Source organism: Phoca vitulina, unplaced genomic scaffold (genome assembly GCF_004348235.1).
Source record: "Phoca vitulina isolate PV1807 unplaced genomic scaffold, GSC_HSeal_1.0 scaffold9, whole genome shotgun sequence".
NCBI classification, from domain to species: domain Eukaryota; kingdom Metazoa; phylum Chordata; class Mammalia; order Carnivora; family Phocidae; genus Phoca; species Phoca vitulina.
This window is the reverse complement of record NW_022589712.1, coordinates 40,125,267-40,149,327: the sequence shown is the minus strand read 5'-3', so window position 1 is coordinate 40,149,327 and position 24,061 is coordinate 40,125,267. Positions and strand designations below refer to the sequence as shown.

General features: G+C 35.5%; 1 protein-coding gene across 1 annotated transcript in view; it reads right to left on the bottom strand.

Moving 5' to 3' along the window:
• Positions 1-16,795, bottom strand: part of SERINC1 (serine incorporator 1) — a 34,403-nt gene extending 17,608 nt beyond the window's left edge. Inside the window, exons 1-2 of the mRNA XM_032407972.1 lie at positions 16,709-16,795; positions 322-483 (exon numbers count right to left, since the gene is read on the bottom strand). Coding sequence (XP_032263863.1) covers positions 322-483; positions 16,709-16,747 — 201 coding nt within the window. The 5' untranslated portion in view covers positions 16,748-16,795. The remainder of the gene's footprint in view (positions 1-321; positions 484-16,708) is intronic.
• Positions 16,796-24,061: the final 7,266 nt, after the last annotated feature.

Genomic DNA, 24,061 nt, shown 5'->3' with positions numbered 1-24,061 from the left:
TATTTTTCAATCTCTGCATACAAAAATTCTACTCATTCTTAGAATGTTGCTTTTTCCATGGGACCTACTGAGTTCTGACATTTAACTGGTTAGAATTACTTATTTCTCATTACCACAGCATATTATCTGTACCACCATCAGAAAAGTTAAGCTTATGTAAGTCTTATATTCTTTCTTTCCTAAAAGATTATGAGGATTACTAAAACTGGAATTACATGTTATCTTACTTTGTACATTACAATTTCCAAAACCCAACAATCGGTTTTAAGCATACTCATTATAGGTTCAGTTGATCAATTAAAAAAAAAAAAAAAAACTAACCTTATTCAGTTGTTCTTCCATTCCCGGTATCAACATTACACAAGCTACACACACTCCAACAAGCAGGAAAAGTGCATAGATCAATCTAGTTACAGTAGAGTTGTTTCCACTAGGACAGCATCGACACAGCAAACATGGGGCACTGCCACATAAACATGGAATCTGGGAAAAAGAGTATTAAAAATCAGTATAGTTTAAAATGATACAGTGAAAATTTGTTTCATCCACTCAAAAAAAACAAAACAAAACAAAACAAACAAACAAACAACCCAGGACTGAAGTTAAAATAATTACCAAGGAACAAAATCTATCTGGTTCACACATAATTATTCACAAATAAAACTTAGTACTTTCTGTGTAAAGATGGACCAAAGTCAAACATAAAAGCGCTTGACCTCTAAATCAGTTAAAATAAATCAAATCAGTTAAAATAACAAAGTAAAAAAAAAAAAAAAAATCACCATCAGCAAAGAGTTCAGCAAAAACAAACAAAAAACCTTGGAATAATAACAAGCCCATCTCTGGCCTCTGTCCTTTAGCCCCCAAATATGATACTGGTGAATTCACAAAATTCTGAGAATCCTCAAACACCCCAGAAGAGAAAAAGAAGGGAACTGGCATCCTTATCTTTTCCTCTTCTGAGATGGTGGTAGTGAAAAAAGTGAAAAACTCAGGCTAGCTAACTTTCTCCAGTGGAACTCCACAGTAAACTACACTAGGGGAACAAGATAATTCCCTCACCAGGAGAGATGAACGTTGATAAAGCAATCTGCCAATAGTTCAGAAAGGTTAAGCGTTAAGGTTCTCCCAAGGACTCACCATAACCTAGGCTGAGCTCCCTCATACTGTCAGACTTCAGAAAGCTGGACAGACTAGGATATTCCAGTCTTACAGTGATAGCTCTGGGGGAAAAGTCTCAGAAACCAAGGGAAGGGAGTATGGTAGCAGTCATACACACTATAGTAACCAATATACTGCAGGAACAAAGCTGTTTATACTAAGCTTAAGAAAGAAAAAAAAAAGTCATGGCAACTATGCAAACATAACTCTAGCATGCATAATAAATAAATAATAAATAGATAAATAAATAAATAAGCGAGCACAACCCTCAGAGGGAAGGAGAAAAAAAAGGGTGAGGGAGAGACATTTGAAGAATCCAGTCTGAAACAAAACATAACTCAGTAAGAAAAGGAAATTCTGTACAAGTGCTTCACCTGAACTACAGAAATATAACAAAAAGCAAATGAAAAAGTTAAAAAATGAAATGGGAAAAGAATAAAATAAGATAATGAAAAGAGAAAGTCAAACTTAATAATTAATTATCAAGGAACAAAACAGACATGGCTGAAAATAAAACTACTAACAGAAAAAAGCTTGAGATAATTATTATAAACTTAGGTCAAGATGCAGTTAATAGTGACCAGACATATCCTACTGCCTTAATCAATGGAAAAAATTAAACAAAACAATGGTTTTTCAGACAATTAACAACAGGCAATGCAGGACAGTAATTTCTGAGAGAGGAAATGATGTGAGCTCCATGACTGACCCATCTTTCTGCCTGGGGAGAGCTTCCAATATAGGGAGAGGATCTAAGCAAAGGCCAGCAGTCCACCCGAATTAAGGAGATAGTTGGGAGCTGGAACAGAGTTGGTCACTGAGAGAAGTAAAGGCAGCTAGAGTTTACAGGGCAGAATCCTGGAGAGAAGAAAGCTACAAAGTGAGCTCTGGAAATCTGCAGAGGCTTCAACTTGAATCTTCAGCAAAGCACTCATCATGGCAAGCATTTGAATAAAATACCCAAGGAGTGGGAAGAGTTGGTATTGCCACCAGCCAGAGTGGAAAAACCTTGTAATCCAGGAGGCAGTGAGTTATAGGCTATTGCTTAGAAAAAAAATCAGCCATAAGATTAAAGGCTGCTCCAGCCTCACTTAACAAAACATAAAGGAAACATCAAAAAGGTCAAATTTTCTTCAAGTAACTCACCTTTGCCCAAGAATATCATCTTTTTAAAATACATCCATCAAGGTAAAATTTACAATGTCTGACATCTAATAAAAATTTGATAGTTATGCAAGAAAGTAGAAAAATACAACCTTTAATGGAAAAATAAATCAAAATCAACCCAATAACACAGATGACTTAATTATAGATAATGGCATAAAAGTGTTATTTTAACTATATTTCATACTCTCAAGATTAAAAAAAACCATCAGCATGTTAAGGAGAGCCATGGAAGATTAGCATAAAAGATCTATACCAAACCTGTAGAAATGAAAAATAAAGTAACTAAACCAAAAAATACTAAGACACCGCAAAAAAGATTAATGAGCCCAAAAACACAGCAAAAGAAATGCGACAAAAATGCTAGGACAAAAATGAACAGAAGATCAGTGTAGACAATTTGAAGCAGCCTAATGTAAATGAAATTGGAACTCTCAAAAGGGGAGATGACCAGAAGAGTCCTACTGAGGAAATAATTGTCAAAATGTTCCCATATTTAATCAAGATTATAAATTCCCAGATTCAAGAAGCTCAATGAAATTCTAGCAAAAACAACATGATGGAAACCACACCAACTCACATCACAAACTGCTTAAAAACAACCATAAGCATAAAAATCTTTAAAAAGCAGGCAGAAATATTAAGACATATTATATAAAGAGAAACAAGGAAAGGTATCAATTTTAATTAAAAAACTGCAAGCCAAAAGCAAGCACTTAAAAAAAAAAACAAATGATAAAATTTTATGCTCAGTGAAAGTCTCTTTCAAAAACTAATGTAAAATAAAACCATTTTCAGACATAAAAAGAACACAAGAATCCCAAACTAGCAGACCTAAACTACCAGAAATGTTGAAGGAAATCCTTCAAACAGAAGGAAGATTATACCAGACAGCTATCTATACAAACGGAATGAAGAACAATGGAAATGGCAAAATATAAGGAAATCCTTTAAAGGATAATTATCCTTTTTTTATTATGTTCACTTGGCCACTGTATAGTAAATCATTAGTTTTTGATGTAGTGTTCAATGATTCATTAGTTGCGTATAACACCCAGTGCTCATCACAACACGTGCCCTTCTGATAATTATCCTTTTAAAGCAAAAATAATACCAATGTATTGTGGGCCTATGTTATAACGAAGGTGGAAAAAAAATATGGTGATTGCAAATAGTATGCAAGAGGAGGCATTGAAGACATTCAACTATACAACTACTGCGAGGTTCTAATATTGTAAATAAGTGGTATGCCTGGACATGAAGACAGATTGTAGTAAGTTAAAAATGAATACTATACACCCTAAAGTGACCTCTGAGAAACTCAAGACAAAGAAGTATAGCTAGTAAGCCAATGGAAATAAAAGAATACTAAAAATGGCCAATTAATGCAAAATAAGGGGGGAAAAAAAAACTACACAAAAGGGATAATAGGACAAACAGAAAATAGAAAGATGGTTGATTTAAGCCCAAACGTAATAATCACACGAAATGTAAATGGCATAAACACTTCCAATGAAAAGGCAGAGACTGTTAGATAAAACATTGAGATCCAATTCTTATCTCTTCTACAAGAATCCTACTTAAATATAAAAATGCAAATAGGTTAAAAGTGCAAGAAAGAAAAAACAAATACCATGCTATAGCAGTACCAGACAAAATAGATTTCAGAGCAAAGAATCCTACTAGGGTTAAGGAGGAACACTTCATAATGAAAAGGGGACGTACATGGAGATATTCATGGAGGAGACCTATAATCCTAAATGTTTCTACATTTAGTAAGAGAACTTCAAAATGCATTAGGGGAAAATAATAAAACTGAATATAACAAATTCACATTTATATTCTCTCATTAAGTAGCAAAACAAAAATCAGTAAGGATATAGAAAATTTGTACATTATCAATTAATTGTGCCTAAGCGACATTTAGGGAATACTCAATCTAAACAGAGCAGAGGACAAACTGTTTTCCAGAATGCACAGAACACTTAACCAAAACAGACCATATTCTTGGCCATAAAACGAATCTCAAATTGCAATAAACATACAAAATGTCTCAAGTCAAACGACCACCATGTATTCTTGGCCCACAATGGAATTTAGACATCAGTAACAGAAAAAACATCTGGAAACTAAATTTTAACAGACTTCTAATTAATCTACAGGGAAAAGATATCAAAAGGAAATTATACGAAATGAAAATAACGTCACATTTGTGAAATTTACAGTATCAAATGATTACATTAGACAAAAACAAAGATTTCAAATCAACAATCTGAGCTTCTACCTTAAAAAAATCAAATAAGCAAATTAAACAAAAAATAAAGAAAATAACAAAGAAGAGAAATCAAGGCAGTAAAAAGCAGAACAAGAAAATCAGTGAAACCAGTTTTAGAAGACCATTACAACTGAGAAAGAGACTGATCAGGATATAAAAGTGCAAAAGAGCAAGAGTAAACACACACAAATCATGAATTATGGAAATGTGAAGAGACACCAATACAGATCCTAGAAGCATTAAAAAACTGTAAGGGATAAGGATGAACAATTTTATTTAATACCTTAGGTAAAATGGACAAACTCTATGAAAAACCCACACTGCCAGAAATCATTCAATAAAAAATATATATAATGTTGGAACCTGGTTGGCTCAGTCGGTAGAGCATGTGACTCTTGATCTCAGGGTTGTGAGTTCAAGCTCCAGGTTGGGTGTAAAGATTACTTAAAAATAAAATCTTAAAAAAAAGAAAAAATATATATATACACACTGAGTAGCCCTATAACTATTTTAAAAAATTAAATTTGTAGTTACAAACCTTCCCAGGCATAGATGGTTTCACTGGGTGAGTTCTATTAAGCACTTAAAACTGAAGAGGCAAAACACTTCACAACTCTCTTCCAGTGGGCCAGAATTACTTTGACGCTACAGCCAAAAACATTATAAAAGAACAGACCAATATCCTTCATGAACATAATTTTTTAATATCTTGTCAATTCAAAATCAATAACGTAAAAAAATACATGAAGACTTCTAGTACATGTTTCCCCACGCAAGAAGCATGGCAGTCACCACTCTGTCCTCACCTGTAAAAAGCTGAACAGAGTAAAATATCAAAAACTCTTTTAGGATCCATAGGAGAGATTAGGATATGGGGTAAATCACTGCCCCCAGACTGGAGACAGATAGGCAAATACAGGGAGCCGTGCCTTACCAGAGCAGAGAATCACAAGTGGAAGTCAACTTAGGAACCAACGCCCAGGTAGGAGAACCTAAACTTTAACTGAAGAATTGCTGGAACTTACTGTGGAAATTCCTTCATGCTTCTTGCAGCAGAGGGGAAAAGGAACCATTTAAAAATATACCCAGAACACTCTGTTCTTTACAATGCCTATGCTAAGGAGAAACTAGTTAAGCAGACCCTAACCTGCTGGGGTATTATCAGTGTCACAATAATGCAGGGAAAGGGAAATACTCAATTCCAGCCCAAATTAGCCATCCTCTTCCACCTAGGAGGAAAAAAAAGCCCGAGAGACACTTGTGAGTTCACAGTCCAGAGACATAGGCTCACTAAATGACTAAGACCTAATCATAGGGCTGTGGAACACTTCTCCTTTCTCAATACCTCACCACAACGTTATTATCAAAAGGATAATAAAAGAATATTGTCAACAGTCCACAGATTTGAAAACCTAGATAAAACGAATCAATTCCTTGAGAGACACAAGTTGCCAAAACTCACACAACAAGAAATAGGCAATGTGAATAAGCCAGTATCTGTTGAAGAAATTGAGTCAATAATTAATAACCTTCCAAAACAGAAAGCACCAGACCCAGATGAGTTCACTGGTGAACTCTACTAAACATTTAAAGAAACAAAATACCAGTGCTCTGAAATCTCTTTCAGAGGACAGAAGCAGAGAAGACTGCCTAACTCATTTTATGAGACCAGCATTACTTTTAACAATATAACTAGACCAAAGACATTATAAAAAATGAAAACTACAAATCAACAGCTCTCATAAACAGATGCATAAATCCTCAACGAAATGCTAGCATATCAAATCCAACAATATATGAAAAGAATTATATACCATGACCAAGTAGGTTTTATCCCTAATATACAAGAATGGTTCAACATTCAAAAAATCAGTTAATGTCCACAAAGATGATCATATCAGTAGATGCCCAGAAAACATATTTGACAAAATCCAACCTCATTCATGATAAAAACTCTCAATAAACTAGGAATAGAGGGGAACTCCCTCAACTTGATTAATAAAACCAACAAAACACCTACAGTTATCACATTTAATGGTGAGAAACTTGAAGCCTTCCCAATTAATATCAGGTACAAAGCAAGGATCTTTCCTCTCATCATTCCTTTTCAACACTGTACTGGAAGTTCTAGCTAGTGCACTAAGACAAGAAAAGGAAATAAAAGGTATATGCATTGGGAAGGAAGAAATAAAATTATCTTCATTCACAGATGGCATTATCATCTACATAGAAATTTCAAAAGAAGTGACCAAAACAACCCCCACAAAATCTTAGAACTAATAAATAATTATAGCAGGGTTGCAGGATACAAGGTTAACAGACAGAAGTCAACTGCTTTCCTATACATCAGCAATGAAAAAGTAAAACTTGAAATTAAAAATACATTACCATTTATGTTAGCATCCAAAAACAAAAACCCCAAAATACTTATCAATTTAACAGAGTACATACAAGATCAATATGAGAAAAAACACAAAATTCTGATAAGCAAAATAAAAGAACTAAACAGGGACGCCTGGGTGGCTCAGTCAGTTAAGTGTTTGTCTTCAGCCCAGGTCATGATCCCAGGTCCTGGGATCGAGTTCTGCATCGATCTCTTGGCTCATCAGAGAGCCTGCTTCTCCCTCTGTCTACCACTCCTCCTGCTTGAGCTCTGACAAATATAAATAAAATCTTAAAAAAAAAAATTAAAAAAAGAAAGAACTAAGTAAATGAACAGATATTCCACATTCATGGATTAGGAAGACTCAATGTTGTTAAGATGTCAATCCCTCAAGCTTGACCTATAGATTCAATGCAATCCCAATCAAAACCCCAGCAAGTTATTGTGTAGATATTGACAAACTGATTCTAAAATTCATATGGAGAGACAAAAGACCCAGAATAGCCAATATGATACTGAAGAAGAACAAAGTTGAAGGACTGACACTATCAGACTTAAGACTTTTTTTTTTTTTTTTAAAGATTTTATTTATTTGCGAGAGAGAGAGAGAGACAGAGAGAGCATGTGAGTGCACAAGCAGGGGGAGCAGCAGGCAGAGAGAGAAGCAGGCTTCCCACTGAGCTAGGAACCCGATGTGGGACTCAATCTCAGGACGCTGGGATCATGACCTGAGCCGAAGGCAGATGCTTAACTAACTGAGCCACCCAGGTGTCCCTGGACTTCAGACTTATAAAGCAACAATAACAGGTCACTATGGTACTGTCAAAAAGAAAAGACAAATCAAAGAACAGAATAGTGAGCCCACAAATAGCCCCCACATAAATGCAATCAACTAATCTTTGACAAAGGTGCGAAGGCAATTCAATGAAACAAAGATGGTCTTTTGAACAAATGGTACTGTTAACAACTGAGCATTCATATGCAGAAAAATGAATCTAGACATATAGACACAGATCTCACACCCTTTCCCAAAATTAATTCAAAATGGATTTTAAACCTAAATGTAAATCCTAAAACCATAAACCAGTACAAGATAACACAGGAAAAAATCTAAATGACCTTGGGTGTGGCAATGACTTTTCAGATACAACATCAAAAGCATGATTCACAAAAATATAACTGATAAACTGATATTCATTAAAATTTAAAAAATTCTGCTCTGCAAAGGTCAACATCAAAAGAATGAAAAGAAAGGCCAACTGTGTGAAAATATTTGCAAAAAACACACCTGATCATAAAGGACTGTTATCCAAAACACACAGAGAACTCTTAAAACACAATAAGAAACAATCAGATTAAAAAATGGGTCAACAGACACCTCACCAAATTCGATATATAGATGGCAAATAAGCATATGAAAAACTGTTCCACATATTTCATATGCATATGGGAAATGCATATTAAAACTCATATACACAAAAAAGCCTGCACATGGATGTTTATAGCAGCTTTATTCCTAACTGCCCAAACTTGGAAGCAACCAAGATGTCCCTTAGTAGGTGAATGAACAAATAAACTGTGGTACATCTAAATAATGGTACATTAGTGCTGAAAACAAAGGAGTTCTCAGGCCATGAAAAGACATGGAGAAACCTTAAATGGGTATTACTAACTGAAAGAAGGCAACGTGAAAAGACTACATCTTGTATGATTTCGACTATGAAATTCTGGAAAAGGCAAAACCGTGGAGACAGTAAGATCAGTGGCTGGAGTGGGTACAGGAATGAATAGGCAAGGCACAGAGTAAAAAGGGTAGTGAAAATATTCTGTATGCTACTATAATGGTGGCTACATGTCATTACACATTTGCCCAAACGCACGGAATGTCCAACACCAAGAGTGAACCATAATGTAACCTACAGACTTTGGATGATTATGATGTGTCAACACAGGTTCATTAATTGTAACAAATGTACCACTCTAGTGGGGGATGTTGATAAGGAAGGAGGCTTTCCATGTGTAGATTCAGGGGATATATGGGAAATCTTTGTTATCTTTCAATTTTCTATGAACCTAAAACTACTCTAAAGAAGGCCCCCCCCCTTTTTTAAGTGAGAGAGCATGAGTGTTCAATTAGGGGGTGGGGGACAGAGGGAGAGGGACAGAATCTTAAGCAGACTCCATGCTTAGTGCAGAGCCCCACATGGGGCTCAATCTCATGACCCTGAGATCATGACCTGAGCAGAAATCAAGAGTCAGACCGCTGAACCACCCAGGTCCCCTAAAAAAAAGCCTTTAAAAATAAAGGCTATATGGGATGCCTGGATGGCTCAGTTGGTTAAGCGTCTGCTTTTGGCTCAGCTCAAGGTCCCAGGGTCCGCGATGGAGTCCCCCATTGGGCTCCTTGCTCAGCAGGAAGCCTGCTTCTCCCTCTGCCTGCAGCTCCCCCTGCTTGTGCGCTTGCTCTCTTAAAGATAAATAAAATCTTTAAAAAATAAAATAAAATAAAATAAAAGGATATAAAACACTGTGACCAAGTAGGGTTTAGTCAGGGAAAGTAAGGCTGATTGAACTTTTGAAAATCAACCAGTGCAATTCACCATATTCACAGACTAAAGAAAAATCATTTACGGTCATCTCAACGGATGCAGGAAAATCACTTGACAAATCGATAGCCATTCATGATAAATTGAACAAAACTTTCTGCAAAGAAAGAACACAATTATCCTCAACTTGATAAAGTGCATTTACAAGAAATCTATAGCTGCCGTCCATACTTCATGGTTAAGGTCTATTTCCCCTAAGATTCAGAACAAGGCAAAGATATCTGCTCTCATCACAGATACTTACCTTCACACTAGAGATTCTAGTCAATACAACAAGACAAGAAAAAGAAAAGAAATATACACAGCAAAGGGAAAAGTAACTTTTCCATTCACAAATAATTGTTTACATGGAAAATGCCAAAAAACTTACAAAATGCTACTAGATTTACAAGGGAGTTTAACAAGGTCCCAGGATACAAAGTCATTATACACATATTAATCATAATCCTGCATACCAACAAAAAAGAAATTAAACCAACAAAAATACTAAAGTATAAATCTAACAAAATATGTACTAGATCCCAAATGATGAAAATTAGAAAACAATGATGAAACAAATCAGACTTAAATGGCAAGGAAAACTGAGCTCATAAACTGAATACTCAATATTTTAAGATGTCAATTCTTTCCAAACTTATCTATAGAGTCAACCACATTCCAATCACAATCCCAGTAGGAGGCTGGAAGAAATAAACCAGTTGCTTTAAAAATTTATATGGAAAGGTGAGGGAACTAGAATAGCCCAAAGAATTTTGAAAAACAACAATACTGGAAGACAACACTACCTAACTTCAAGATTAACTTTAAAGCCACAGTAATCAAAATAGGGTGGGTTTAGGCAACAGTATAGGCACAAATAGATGAAAGAGAATAAAGTTCAGAATAGACTTACATAAATATGGTAAAAGGGTTTTTGATTAAAGTGCCAAAGCAAATCAACATAGGAAGGACAATCTCTTTAATAAACAGTACTGAAATAACTGGAAGAACCCTAAGGGGCGCCTGGGTGGCTCAGTAGGTTAAGCGTCTACCTTTGGCTTAGGTCATGATCCCAGGGTCCTGGGATTGAGCCCCAGGTCAGGCTCCCTGCTCAGCATCTCCCTCTCCCATACACTTGCTATCTAATAAAATAAATAAAATCTTAAAAAAAAAAAAACAAAACCTTAAGCCACAATCAAACCATATATCAAAATTAACTGAGGATTTCTTAGATACAATATGAAAAGCATGACCCACAGAAGAAAGAAAATTGATAAACTAGGTCCCATCAAAATTAAGAACTTCTGCTATTTGAAAGACACCCTGGAGAGAATTAAGACAAGCCACAGATTTGAAAAAAATATATGGGAATCAGGTAGCTGATAAATGATTTGTACTGAGAATATATAAGGAATTTTTAATACTTAAGAAAACCAACCAACCAAAATAAAAACTGGGCAAATTATTCAAACATTTTAAGAAAGAAAATATATGGATGGCAAATAAGTGCATGAAAAAGTGCTCAATATCATCAGTTACTAAGGAAATGCACACTAAAAGCATAATGAGATACCACCACACACACGTTAGAATGGCTAAAATCAAATAAACTCATAATACCAAGTACTAACAACTCTCTTTGTTGGGATCGAAAACTGGTACAGCTATCTTGGAAACCAGCTTGGTAGTTTCTTACAAGTCAAATGTATGCTTGTCATATTACTCAGCAATTCCACTGCTAGATATTTTACCTAAGCAAAAGAGAACTTAAGAGTCACACAAAAAACCTTTGTGGTACCTTTATGGAAATGCTTATAGCTATTTTATCACCAAAATCTGGAAATGCCCTTCACCTGATACATGGATAGTAAGTTGTGGTTTATCCAAGCAATGGAATACTATACAAAAATAAAAAGGAACAAACCATTAATACACACAACATGAATAAATCTCAATGAATTATACTCAGTAAAAAAAGCCCAACTCAAAAGGCCATATTTTGTATGATTTATTCATATGCCTTTCTGGAAAGAACGAACTCTGGAGACAGAAAAAACAGGGGTTGCCAAGAATTAGGATGACATAATTTAAGGTGCTAACTGTTCTGTAGCTGTTACGTAACTAAAGGATTTCTCAAAATTCACAGACCTGTATATTACAAAGTGTGATTTCAGGTAAATTATATCAACTAAAAAAATGACAAAAATATGGAAAAATAATATGTAAGGAAAACAAAGACAATGTAATATGAAGGTTAACTGGTGTCCTTAAAATAGAGAATCCTCTAAATAAACAAAAAGGACATTCAAAGATAGAATCCAAGAAAAACTTCCTTAGAGGAAGAAGTGAATCTGTATTTCTAAAAGAACACTATTTTCTTTCTTTCTTTCTTTTTTGTTTTTTAAAGATTTTATTTATTTATTTGAGAGAGAGTAAGTGAGAGAGGCACAAGCCAGGGGAGAGGCAGAGGGAGAAGCAGACTCCCCACCGAGCAGGGAGCCTGATGCCGGGCCCAATCCCAGGACCCTGGGCTCATGACCTGAGCCAAAGGCAGATGCTTAACCCAGGTGCCCCAAAAGAACGCTATTTTTTAGATGAAAAATGTGATAAAAGATTTAAAGTCAGACATATTTGGTTAATTTCAAAGAGAAGTAAAAACTCTTCAGATATCCAGGCAGAGGAAACAAGTCAATAGAACATGTGAGATGTGTTGGGAGGGAGTGGATACCACAGTGTTGTTAGATAAAACAGGATTCACAGAAAAGACTATTAAGTTCTGAAGGAAATGGGTATATTATTAAACTGGTAAACAATGCCTCTCAGAAATGTAAAAGATAGTTTTATATATAAAAGAATTTATAAAGATTTCAGCATCCATGAATTCTTCAAAAATCTATCAGGATTATAAAATTTAGTCAATTAGGAGAGGACATTAAGTTAAAAAAAAACAAAAACTGGGAGAAGCCATGGTTAAAAAGTGCTTTGAGGTTTGAAACCACTTAAAGTGTAGAGCAGTGGTTCTCAAAATGTAGCAGGTATCGGAATCACTTGGAGGGCTTATTTTTTTTTTTTTTTCAAGAGTTTATTTATTTGACAGAGTGAGAGATAGCGAGAGCAGGAACACAAGCAGGGGGAGTGGGAGAGGGAGAAGCAGTCTTCCCACGGAGCAGGAAGCCCGAAGCAGGACTCGATCCCAGGACCCCGGGATCATGACCTGAGCTGAAGGCAGACGCTTAACGACTGAGCCACCCAGGCGCCCCTGGAGGGCTTATTAAAACAGAGTGCTGGGCCTTAGTCAGTGTTTCCAGTAAGTCTCCTGGTGTGCTGACGCTACAGGGTCCACGAAACACACTTCAAGAATGACTTGTTTAGTTCTAAGACTAAACAACTAGGATAATTATGGTTATAAAACACAATGGTCACATATAAAAAATAATACATATACAAAGAGATTCTGGTTAAAGATGGCAGACTAAATATGTGAATTTACCCACGCTCCCAATAAAATAAAAAAAATAAAGGGCTTAGGAGTACACTTAAAATGAACAAACTTAGGAATAAACTTAAAAGGTCAGACTGTGGATTTTTTCTCCTGTTCTTTTTGACCTTTTAAGGCCTAAAAAGTTGAATTATAAGCCATCAAAGGAAAAAGTTAAGCAATACAATTTGTAGAATCCCCAAACAGATCAGGAATTGGTGGCACCAGGTAGTCTCCCTGAGGCAGAAGGTAGAGATAAAGATAGGATTCGTTAAAAGCTTTTTTAAAGAGCAGTTAAGACTGCTATTTATAGCAGTCTATTATATATTATATATATAACAGTCTACTCTATTATATATAAGACTATTTCATTCATTTTTTGCTCTGGCCAATTGAAGAGGATGAAGCAGAATTTCTCAAGCCTGCCACTACTGACATCTTGGATCAAAAAATTCTTTGTTGCTGGGGGCCATCCTGTGCAGTGTAAAATGTTTAGTAGTATCTCTGGCGTTTACTTACTAGATGCTATTAGCACCTCTTACCCCAAACTGGACAGCAAAAAATGCCAAAAAATTTGGCAGACATTGCCAAATGTGCCCAGTTGAGAACCACTGCTATAGAAACATCTCCTTAGATGAATCTTTTTAGGAAACTCTCCTGATGAAGAAATGTTTATTTAACATTCAACAACTCCTTTATTTTTATTTTCCTTTTGTTAAACTCAGGAAAAAATAGATTTAATGCTTTGTTTAAAAATACATGTTTAGCATGCTACCATTCCTAAAATATATTTTTGTCCATTCATCCATGCATGTATATATACATTGAGAGAAGGAATGTTATTGGTGATGGCATTTTTTTTGTGACATTTTAACTTTGTACTCTGCTATGCTTGACTGTTCAGTGACTATGAATCATTTCTGCAAAGACAAGTCATTGTACTAAAAAATAAAAATCTAGCAGAGGCTGACACAAAATAGGTAGGCAGTAATCACTAGCTCTTTCTTCTTAAGTATATTAAGTATCTTGGACAAAAAAAAGGGGATAGTTATTGTATATAAAGTCCAATAATTCAAAAAAATCAATTCTAGTAATTAATATCATTGTTGAGATTGGGGTGAAAGCACTGAAGCAGGCATAAATTTCTGGTAATGTAGTTACAGGATTAGGTGGGAGATCCAGATATTTAAGTGGTTAATGTAATCACTGATCAAAGAGACAGCCGCATGAACCAAGATTTATGATCAATCTAATTCTAGGCCACTTAGCAAAGAAACTCAAAAATTAAAACTCCAATCAATGCACAACAGTATTACATGTATTTTTTCTTTTATGTGTTTTCATAGTTCAGAAATTTTCTATAGCTGTTTTATAAATCAGAAAAAAAACTTTACAGACATAGATTAAGCCTCAAAAAACCTGAGTAAAAAATAAGATTTGTTTAAATGTGGTTTAACAGTTCTAATTTAATGACTTGAATACTTTTGAAAATTTGAGTAAGTTTTGAATTTGTCAAAACCTTTAAGTAAATAAGCATACTGACTATTAAGACTGTTGAAAAAACGGACATATATTACAAGGCAACGTCCCCTTCAGCTGCTAACAAACTACACCAAAATCAAACAGTTCACAGAGACAGAAGCACCAAGAAGGAAAGGGGAAAATATGACTAGAACTGCATACTACAGAGTCAATTCCTAGACCGGCCACAATAATCTAGCACACAAGATCAACCTTGGACACCTAGTCTATCTGCCAGAGATCTAATTATTGGAGGATAAGAAAATTGCCTCCTTGTTACTACCTTTCCAATATACCTCGTTATTAACAGTGACTAAAATGCAGTGTCAATTTTATCAGTTTTCTAGTCAATAAAGGTGAAGAACTAAGTTGTAAGAACTTTAATAGGAATATAATTTTCCATATTGTTCACTAAAGCGATTTTCTGATTTAAAACACATAAATATAGGGATGCCTGGGTGGCTCAGTTAAGTGTCTGCCTTCGGCTCAGGTCATGATCCCAGGGTCCTGGGATCCTGTCCTGCATCGGGCTCCTAGCTCAGCGGGGAGCCTGCTTCTCCCTCTGCCTGCTCTGCCTGCCGCTCCCCCTGCTTGCGCTCTCTCTCTCTGACAAATAAATAAAATCTTTAAAAAATAATAATAAATAAACAAACACATAAATATATAGAAAAAAAATCCTTAACACCCTCTCCCCCCAACCATAATTATTCTTGTGGCAAAAAAGGTGTTCACCATGGTTCTGGAGAGAACAAAACTGGAAACATGAATCCCTCCTTTTAAGTCTTTACTATATACAAAGAACATGCCTATTGATAAATGGACAAAATCTGACTTCACAAATCACACATTCCCCCCCCAAAAAACAAAAGCAATGTTTTAACATTTATTATTTTGTAATACATTTATTACACTGTGCCTCTTTTGTATTAAACAGACTCAAGTGGATTCTCCACTTTCTTACTGAGATTAAAAATACTTGGTTTCCATGCCCATCTACAAGAAGAGATATAATCAAGAGAATGATCTCTGTTGAAGTAACAACCTCCAGGTATTATTTTATTAAAATTTAACACTTACAGTTCAAGCAATATCAGAACTTTCTAAAAAAAGTGAGGTATGTAAAATAATAAAAATTCTGACTCGTGTATATAATGGAGTCATCTGGGATATCAGACAAGCGTTAGAAGTGGAATTTAGAAATCACGGATTAAAGAAATATGATTTTAACCCAAATACCTCGCCCAAAATTACAAATAACTTTATTAACTGTAGTGTTAACATGTTGTCTATTTTGGGGGGGTTATCTTAAACTGAAGTTTATTTGCACCACCTGAATTAAGAAATTGTACCACTATAATGAAAAATGGTATCACTCTAAAGATGCTATCTAATTAAAATGCAACCTACACCTAATTAAACATGAAATTTCAGATTACAGAAGCATACTTTTGTCAAGATACAAGATTTGTAATACCATTGAACTGACCAGCTTTTACAGATACATATATTATTACTTGAGAAATACAGTAATTTCTTCATAGCATGAAGGTCGAGGACCCAGCCACAGAGCTAATATTTACTAATATTAGTAAATATTACCGCCAAGCTGTCCCAAATAGCGGGCGTTTAATTGCAGTCAGCCCGACAGAACAAAGAGGCCAACATGCCTCCCGGGATGACAGTGCTGCAGACTCTGAGGTCGCTGGCAACAAGACGAGAAGAGATGGGGTACTCCACGGAATGGGCCTAAAACCTCTGTAGAGACGGCCTACGCAGACACAGGAAAAAAAACAACAAAAAGGGACTTGGAAGAATGTGGAGTAGCTTTCACGAAAGCTACTCACGAAACACGGTTGGGGGAGGGAAACTACAGCTGTCCTGTCTTTCTTTGCTTCTCCCATCAGGGTTATCTTTCCATCTCCACTGCTCCTCACGGCCACGGCTGTCAGCTCTTAGCAAGACTCAGGGCCCTAAAGCTGAGTTGGCGTGACCACGGGAGACAGGGAGAAAATGGGGACGGCAGGCACTCCCTGTTGGGTGGGGTACCAAGTTACCGACGCACTGCATCCAGCCCGGCTCGGGTTCCCTTCTCCCTCGCCTCCTATGCTTAGCACCCTGAAGGTCACTAAAAACCTCCTTACCCAGCTCGCCATGGAGCACAGTCCCAAGACGTTCCCCATCTCGGCAACGTCGCAGGAGCAGCCGCTGGCGACAAGATGGAGACAGTACCTCTCCACCCTTTCGGGCCTTATTTACTATCTGCGAGCCACTTCCGGCGCATAGCCCACCCCGCCCCTCAGCTTTGCGTCACTTCCTTTGAGGCCCATGTTGGGTGGGGTGGGGGAGGGTGTCGTGTTGAGATTGCGCGTGCGCGTGCGCGTTCTTGGAACTTGAGGCTGGTTTCGGAGCAGAGCTCTCTAACATCCGGGCGGAAATTTCTGGCTAATGCAGTCTGGCCGTAGTTTGCCACATTAAGGAAACGATGTGAGGAAAACTCACCATTACTTAATGTTTATTAGAATTTGGGTTTAGTAGAGGCTGAGGTGGTGGTTGATGATTTTGTCCTCGTCTATTAGAAGAATTTCTGACAGCTTTTGGAGGATTGCCTTCTTTTTCTCAATGTTCATCCGTTCATCCACTTATTTCTCGTTTTTACACTTTTGCGTCCTTTCCCCCCCCCCCCCCCCTTACATTCCCAGGTATTCCTGTAGGCCACTGCCTGGGACAAGTTTATTGGGGTATTTCCATTCGTTTGGGTACTTACAGTTCTTTGTATCACTTCTTTGTTGTTGACACGCATTTTCATTTCTTGTCCAATTAAGATGTTACAGGAAGTTTGCACGTTAAAAAATTTTAATTAGGTAAAAAAGACATACTGATTGTAAAAACTTAAACATAGCATTGGTTTTATTGAACGTTATGAGCTGTTCAGGAGACATTGGGAATCCTTGCAAATTAAGTGATAATGATCATCTCCAGGGAATGTACACAAAGTTCTAGTTCTTTTATAAAAGATTCTGGGAGAACAGTTTGGTGCACAGAAATAACTTAGAAATAGTCATTGTCATTAATAATTAAAGTTTTATAAAGTTTACAAAAATTAGATGGGTGAAGGTGAGGTAACACCTAGGAATCTAGAACTGTGACCATTAAATGTTAAGTAGCAAAAATGAAGGAATGGAATTCAGTAAAAGACAGTGGGTTTAGTTTGGACATGTTGAACTTGAAGTCTCAGAAATGTTACCCCTCAGCACGTGAACATGCAAGCTTAAAAACCAAGAGTAATGAGATGCAAAAAAGAAACCAGTTCAAGAAGCAAAGCGTTTAACTGGAATCAAAGAATTGCAATTCAGGTACACAGTTTTAAGTAGAATCCCAAATAGTGTCCGGATTTCAGGAGGTTGACAGGATTTTCATGGGAAAAAAAAGAGGAAAATTGGGTAAATAGTTTTAAAGAAGAGTTCATTGGTGCTGACGAGTAGGGCTGGATTTGCACTCATTGATTGGTCAGGTGAAGTGATCACCAGGCATAAGTTCACTTTTTCTAAACAGAATATTCTCCTGCTTGCTGACTTCTTGAATGTTGATGGTTTGGCCAAGTTCAAAGTTTCAAGAAACTGGATGTGAAAACCCATTTCCCCTGAAATGGCTGCTCTGACTCCATTTTAAAATGGTTCTACTTAAGTCATTTTAACAAAGATATACGATTGAGGTAGATATCCAAAGAGAAATGTTGTAGAATTACAAGTCCTTAATATGGATCTAAAAAACTTAACACTGGAAAAATTATCAAGTGGGGAGAAGCTATTGACTTAGCTTTTAACTTCTCACTTCGATTGTTAATGTCATAGACACACCCGTCCTTTCAAGTTCTGCATTTTAAATTCTGCTTTCTTTTTTTTTTTTTTTAAAGATTTTATTTATTTATTTGAGAGAGAGAATGAGAGAGAGAGAGAGAGAGCACAAGAGGGGGGAGCGGGAGAGGGAGAAGGAGACTTCCCGCTGAGCGGGGAGCCCGATGTGGGACTCGATCCCGGGACTCCAGGATCATGACCTGAGCCGAAGGCAGTCGCTTAACCAACTGAGCCACCCAGGAGCCCTAAATTCTGCTTTCAATATAAGTTATGAAAATACCTTTAGTAAGGTACTTGACTTCTCAGAATCTCAGAATCCTTGTTAGTAATATTTCAACCTTAAAGAGTTGAGAGGATTAAATAATATCACATGGTCTTATAAATTATAGCACAGTGTAAGCCTATTGTAGACAATCAATACAAGCTAGTTTCCCCCAAAATAGATTGTCTTAAAGGATGAATAAAATTTATGCATAGTTTATATTGTACAATACAAGGAGAGAAAGGATCTATGAAAAGTATGTTATGACTTTAATCCTAACATAATTAAATTCTAAATGTAAACATGTTTAAATATTTTAACATATGTTCTATAAGAATAAGCCAGGAATAGATTAGGACAAAATAACCAATAGGGGTCAGTATAAACTTAGAATTGGAAGAGGCTGTATCCTGCTTAAAGACATGCTTTTGTTAGTGAAGACAGATTTTGATTTTTTTAAACTAAAAATCAATATACAATAAAGGTAAAACCCTCTCCTAATTTGTTACCTTAATATTAAGATAGTCTATGAACAATTTTCTTTCCACACAGGTTTTTTTTTTCCCCCAAATGTAAACTAGTAATTCCCATGACAACCAGATATGTCTATACCAGCAAAGTAGATGAATACAAAAGTATATATTTATTTCAGGCAGAACATATATAAATTTAGGGGAGAAAAGCAAATATTCACCATGTAAATAATGAAGTGGGTAGAGATTTAAAATGTTTCCAGTGTTTAATATACTATTTTATAATCATTTAGAGTGACTACTTGAAGAAATGCTAATGACATTTCTAAAACATTTTGCTTCTGAAGAACAATTAGCTAAAATATGTTAAGGATTTATTGACCTCACATAGGAGTTGATAAAATACAATGTTATCATATATTGAAGAACTATTAAAATCAAGCAATCATTCACCAAAAAATGTTATTATGCTGTAGAAAGGGGCCAACTATTTCTATTTAGGCATTTATCAGATTTTTGAATTCTTATTAAATATGTTATTAAGGCAATGTTTAAATCATCACTTTCCAACAGAAATATAAGGTGAACCACGTTTATAATTTACTTCAGACATTGAATTGGTTTCATCTAATTATTTTTGCATAAAAATCAAATCTGAGAGACTGTAAGAAGGGTAATTGTTAAGTTCTTACAATTATTTAGGCTAATGCTTTGATTCAGGCATGGTTAGACACTGCACCACAGTTCAGCAATCCCAAATGTTAGTCTTTAGTAAGAAAAACAAAGAGTTGGCTAACATAATAACATGAAAATTATGCTTTTAAAAAGGGAGCTCTCTCATACAAATAGAGTCCAGAAGATGGACTTTCCCATTGAATCGCCATATAGACACAACCTTGGATTAAATGTCAGTAGAGGGAAGTGTTTAGAGACATGCTTAAATCTGGAGTAAGGATGCCTGTGCTTAAATGCTACCTCCACCTCAAATTAGCTGTGTAATCTCGGGCAAATTTCATTTTTTGTGCTTTAGATTCCTCAACTTTAAGATGGGAGAGTAACAGTACCTTCTTCATAATGTTGCTGTGTTAATTAAATGAAAACAAGCAAAGTGCACAGAAAGGTGTCAGGCTCATGGTAAGTGCTCAATAAATATTAGCTACTACTTCTAGATATTAGGGACTGTTCTTTTGTTTTCTTTTTCTTTAATAACTCCCCCCACCCCCATAGTTTCTTAATCTTTGAAACCTTCTGTCTGGCTCTCAGTCAAATGTTTCCATCTAATTTTCTCCTCAATAGAACTGAAGGTAGAATAGGGTAAGGGCTTCAGGTCCTGCTAAGTAAATAACCACAAGACAAAACAGGCCCTTTTTATAATTTGTATTAACTATTAACCTTGAAAATAAAACTTCCAGTTATTTTGTCAGCAAAAGAAGGGTTTATTCAGGAATAGCAGAGAACTGCAATCCAGGACAAGCAAGCTGCAGCAAAACCATAGCCAGGTATGGAGAACAAAGGAAAGGAGTGTAGAGGAAAGGGGATAGTTGGGAGGGACTGTTATAAACCTAAAGTCCATTGGAGTAAATTGGGAGTTTGAAGTATAGTGGCTTTTCATTGGCTAGGCTGTTGCCAGGGCAAGAAGAAATCTTCCTTTCTCTGGATGGGATAGTAAAGTAGTTTGGACTTGCAAGGTCCATCTCTTCTGTTGGGTGTGCAATTGATAACTGGTGCTAGGTGTAAGAGCCCCCCCTGCTGGCCTCCGACTTCATTCTAAATGAGGTTTTTTTTGGTTGCTGTTTTTTAATTTTCACCTAATTTATTAAAGTACAACTCCCATGCATTATTTTGTTAAGAGAATGTTTGTTTCTTTTTAAAATCTTACCAAATACCCCATTTCAGGAGGTGAGAATGGAGGCATTTAGAACCTATCCTGGAGGCAGAGCAGTTCTAGGATTGCTTGATTTAAGCACTTAAGTATGATAATTTTGAAAGAAAGAGAAATTCTCTGCACCCTCCTTACACCTAACCAAACATCTCTTTTCGACAAGGAAGGAAAGCATTTTCCAGAACCCCTGCCCACCTGCCATCAGATTCTTCTTCAGCCTCAAGATCAGAATTGTTTTAAACAATTCTTGAGAAAGGAAGTGGAGATACCATGATAGATTTACTCATCAGCATTCCCACATAGAGCCCTGAAGAACATAGCCTTGGATCAAACCTGAACAAAATTAAAGTTCTGTTACCAAGCCACCTCAAGTCTAGAAGCTGCTTCATTCTCAAGCAAACTTTTAAAATTCAGTGTATAACTTCTCAATAATAAAAATTAAAATTAAAATACCATTTTCTATAAATAAATAGAAAATGTGAATTTTTATTCACAATATTTAGGAACTTAAGTCAGTAGGATACTAAATTTTTAAAAAAGATTTTATTTATTTATTTATTTATTTATTTATTTATTTATTTAGAGGGCAGGGGGGAAGGAGGGAGAGGGAGAAAGAGAATCTCAAGCAGACTGTGCTGTGCACGAGCACAACATAGGGCTTGATCCCAGGACCCTGAGATCATGACCTGAGCTGAAATCAAGAGTTGGATGCTTAACTAACTGAGCCACCCAGGTGCCCCAGGATACTAATTTTCTATAAAATAACTACCCATCTTCTTTTCTAGGAAATAAAATTCTTTTGAGAGCCAAAGCTTACTTGCTTCAATCTCGTTTTCTGTAGAAATGATTGCTAGGTCCAAAAGTCTTTCCTGTGACATTGTACACCTTAACTAGTCATTAATAATTTTTAATTTTGAGAAGACTCCACTGGCAAATAATATTACATAAATATATTTATATATTTGCGTTAAGTATAAATATATAGAGAAAAATTCTGAAAGCTGTAAAGGTATTTGGAACTAGTGCTAAATATAATGTAATATTTTAAGAGCAGTCACACCAAGGATATTCAGTTATTGGAAACATTTCTCATGCATAAATTGAAGTAGTATAATATATATCAACTCTGTTAAGATAGATATTTATTTTCATCAATTTGAAATTAGTTTTAACAAAGTTAGTAGGATAAGATACTTCATTAGAATATAGTAGAAAATAATTATCCAAATTGCTCATCACTAGAGTCAATAATATTTATACTACAATAAATATGTTCCTATTAATAAAAATTTGTATGCTATAAATCATGCCTCCTTAGATGAGGAACCCCTGTATGGTGGTACCTATCCTGAACAGTCAGACCTGGCAGCTCTACTCTGTAGTCAAGAACAATGGAGACAATGGCTTTTGGATGGATAACCAATAATATCTAATACTTAAACAATTGCAAAGTGGTTAGGAAAAACAAAAGAATTAAATATCTTTAGGTGAGGTAAAGATATTTAATTTCCCCTGCTCGGTGGGCTTCACAATGTCTCATGTGTTGCATTTGCTTCAAGCATGAATATTACCCTGAAGTCATTTGCATTTTTATTCCTGGTCTAAAGAATAAAGTTGAAGGTGCCATGTAGCTCATCTGCCTATGTCACCAGTCTCCTGTCTTTCCATTTCTTCATTTTTCAATTATTTGTTCTTTCTACAAATATTTTACATTTCCCAGTATGAATACATGTCTTTTATTATTCATAATTCTATTTTAATAGTGAAGACATTTAAAGCAATAGATTTTTCCCTGAGTAATATTTTCCATTTCTCGTAGATATAGTATGAAAGTTCTCCCTTTCACTGCATTATATAAAGGTTATGATTTCCTTTAAAATTCCCTTTTTGATATGAATGTTTTCAACAGTAATGATATTACTTAATTTCCAAATAGACTTTTCAAATATTATTGGCTTACAACTTTTCTAATGTTATTGGCTTATGTTACTGGTTTATTTTTTCAGTTTATGACCAAGCATCTGATTGGTTTTTCTAGATGTTATGCTGACATGAAAAGGAAAAAGTATATTATCTATTAGAGGAATTTAAAGATCCATAAATCTATTAAGTTAGGGTTATTATATCTATTATTTAATTCCTTTGTCCTTATTTTTTATTTGCTAGAAAAATCCAGTTGTAAGTGGGGTCTGTTGAATCTCCCACCATAATTAAGTTTTTAAATCACTTTTTTCTTGCATTTCTCATAGTATTTACTTTGTGGTTAGTTATTTCTTTGATATGTTCAAGTTTATTGTTATATTAACTTTTTCAATTATAACTTTTTTATTACACTGAATCCTTCTTCATTCTGCTGTGTCATACCAATATTCACCTTCTCTGATATTTATATAACTATTCCTACTTTGTTTTGATTTGCTTTAAATGATATCATTTGCTGTTTTAACTGAAGCAATCAACATTCTTACACTTCTTCCCTCATCCTCTTGCCTCAGTTTTTGTTATTTTGCTATTTCTAAGGCATGAGGGCATATAACATTTATGTTCTCTTCTGACCCCCTCAGCTCTGTTTATTTTAATATTAGTTCTATAGTAAAATATAGTCAGTGTTCACTCCAGTATTTTGCTGTAGTTTCTTAAGTTATCTTTCAGTTAGTGAGGTTCTTCTCTGTGGATTCTCCAAGAAAGGACTCTGAAAACAAGATTCCTTGAGTTCTTCCTTGTTTTAAATTGTTTTTGCCTTTGTATTTGTATAATAGTTTGCCTAGAAATAAAACTACTGGATCACTTTCTCTCTTTGTAAGGATTTTTTTAGGTGTGTATCAATTGTTAATTAAATGTTTCTGTGGAGAAGTCTGAACTCAGTCTGATTTTTTTTTCCTCTTATAAGTAACCTAATTTTTTTAACCTTCATCTCCAAAGTGTTGTTTTATTAATTCCAAGTCCAGTGACTTCATTAGGATATATCTTGGTATTGAACATTCTGAGTCAGGTTTCTCTGGAGCATGGGGAAACCTTTCATA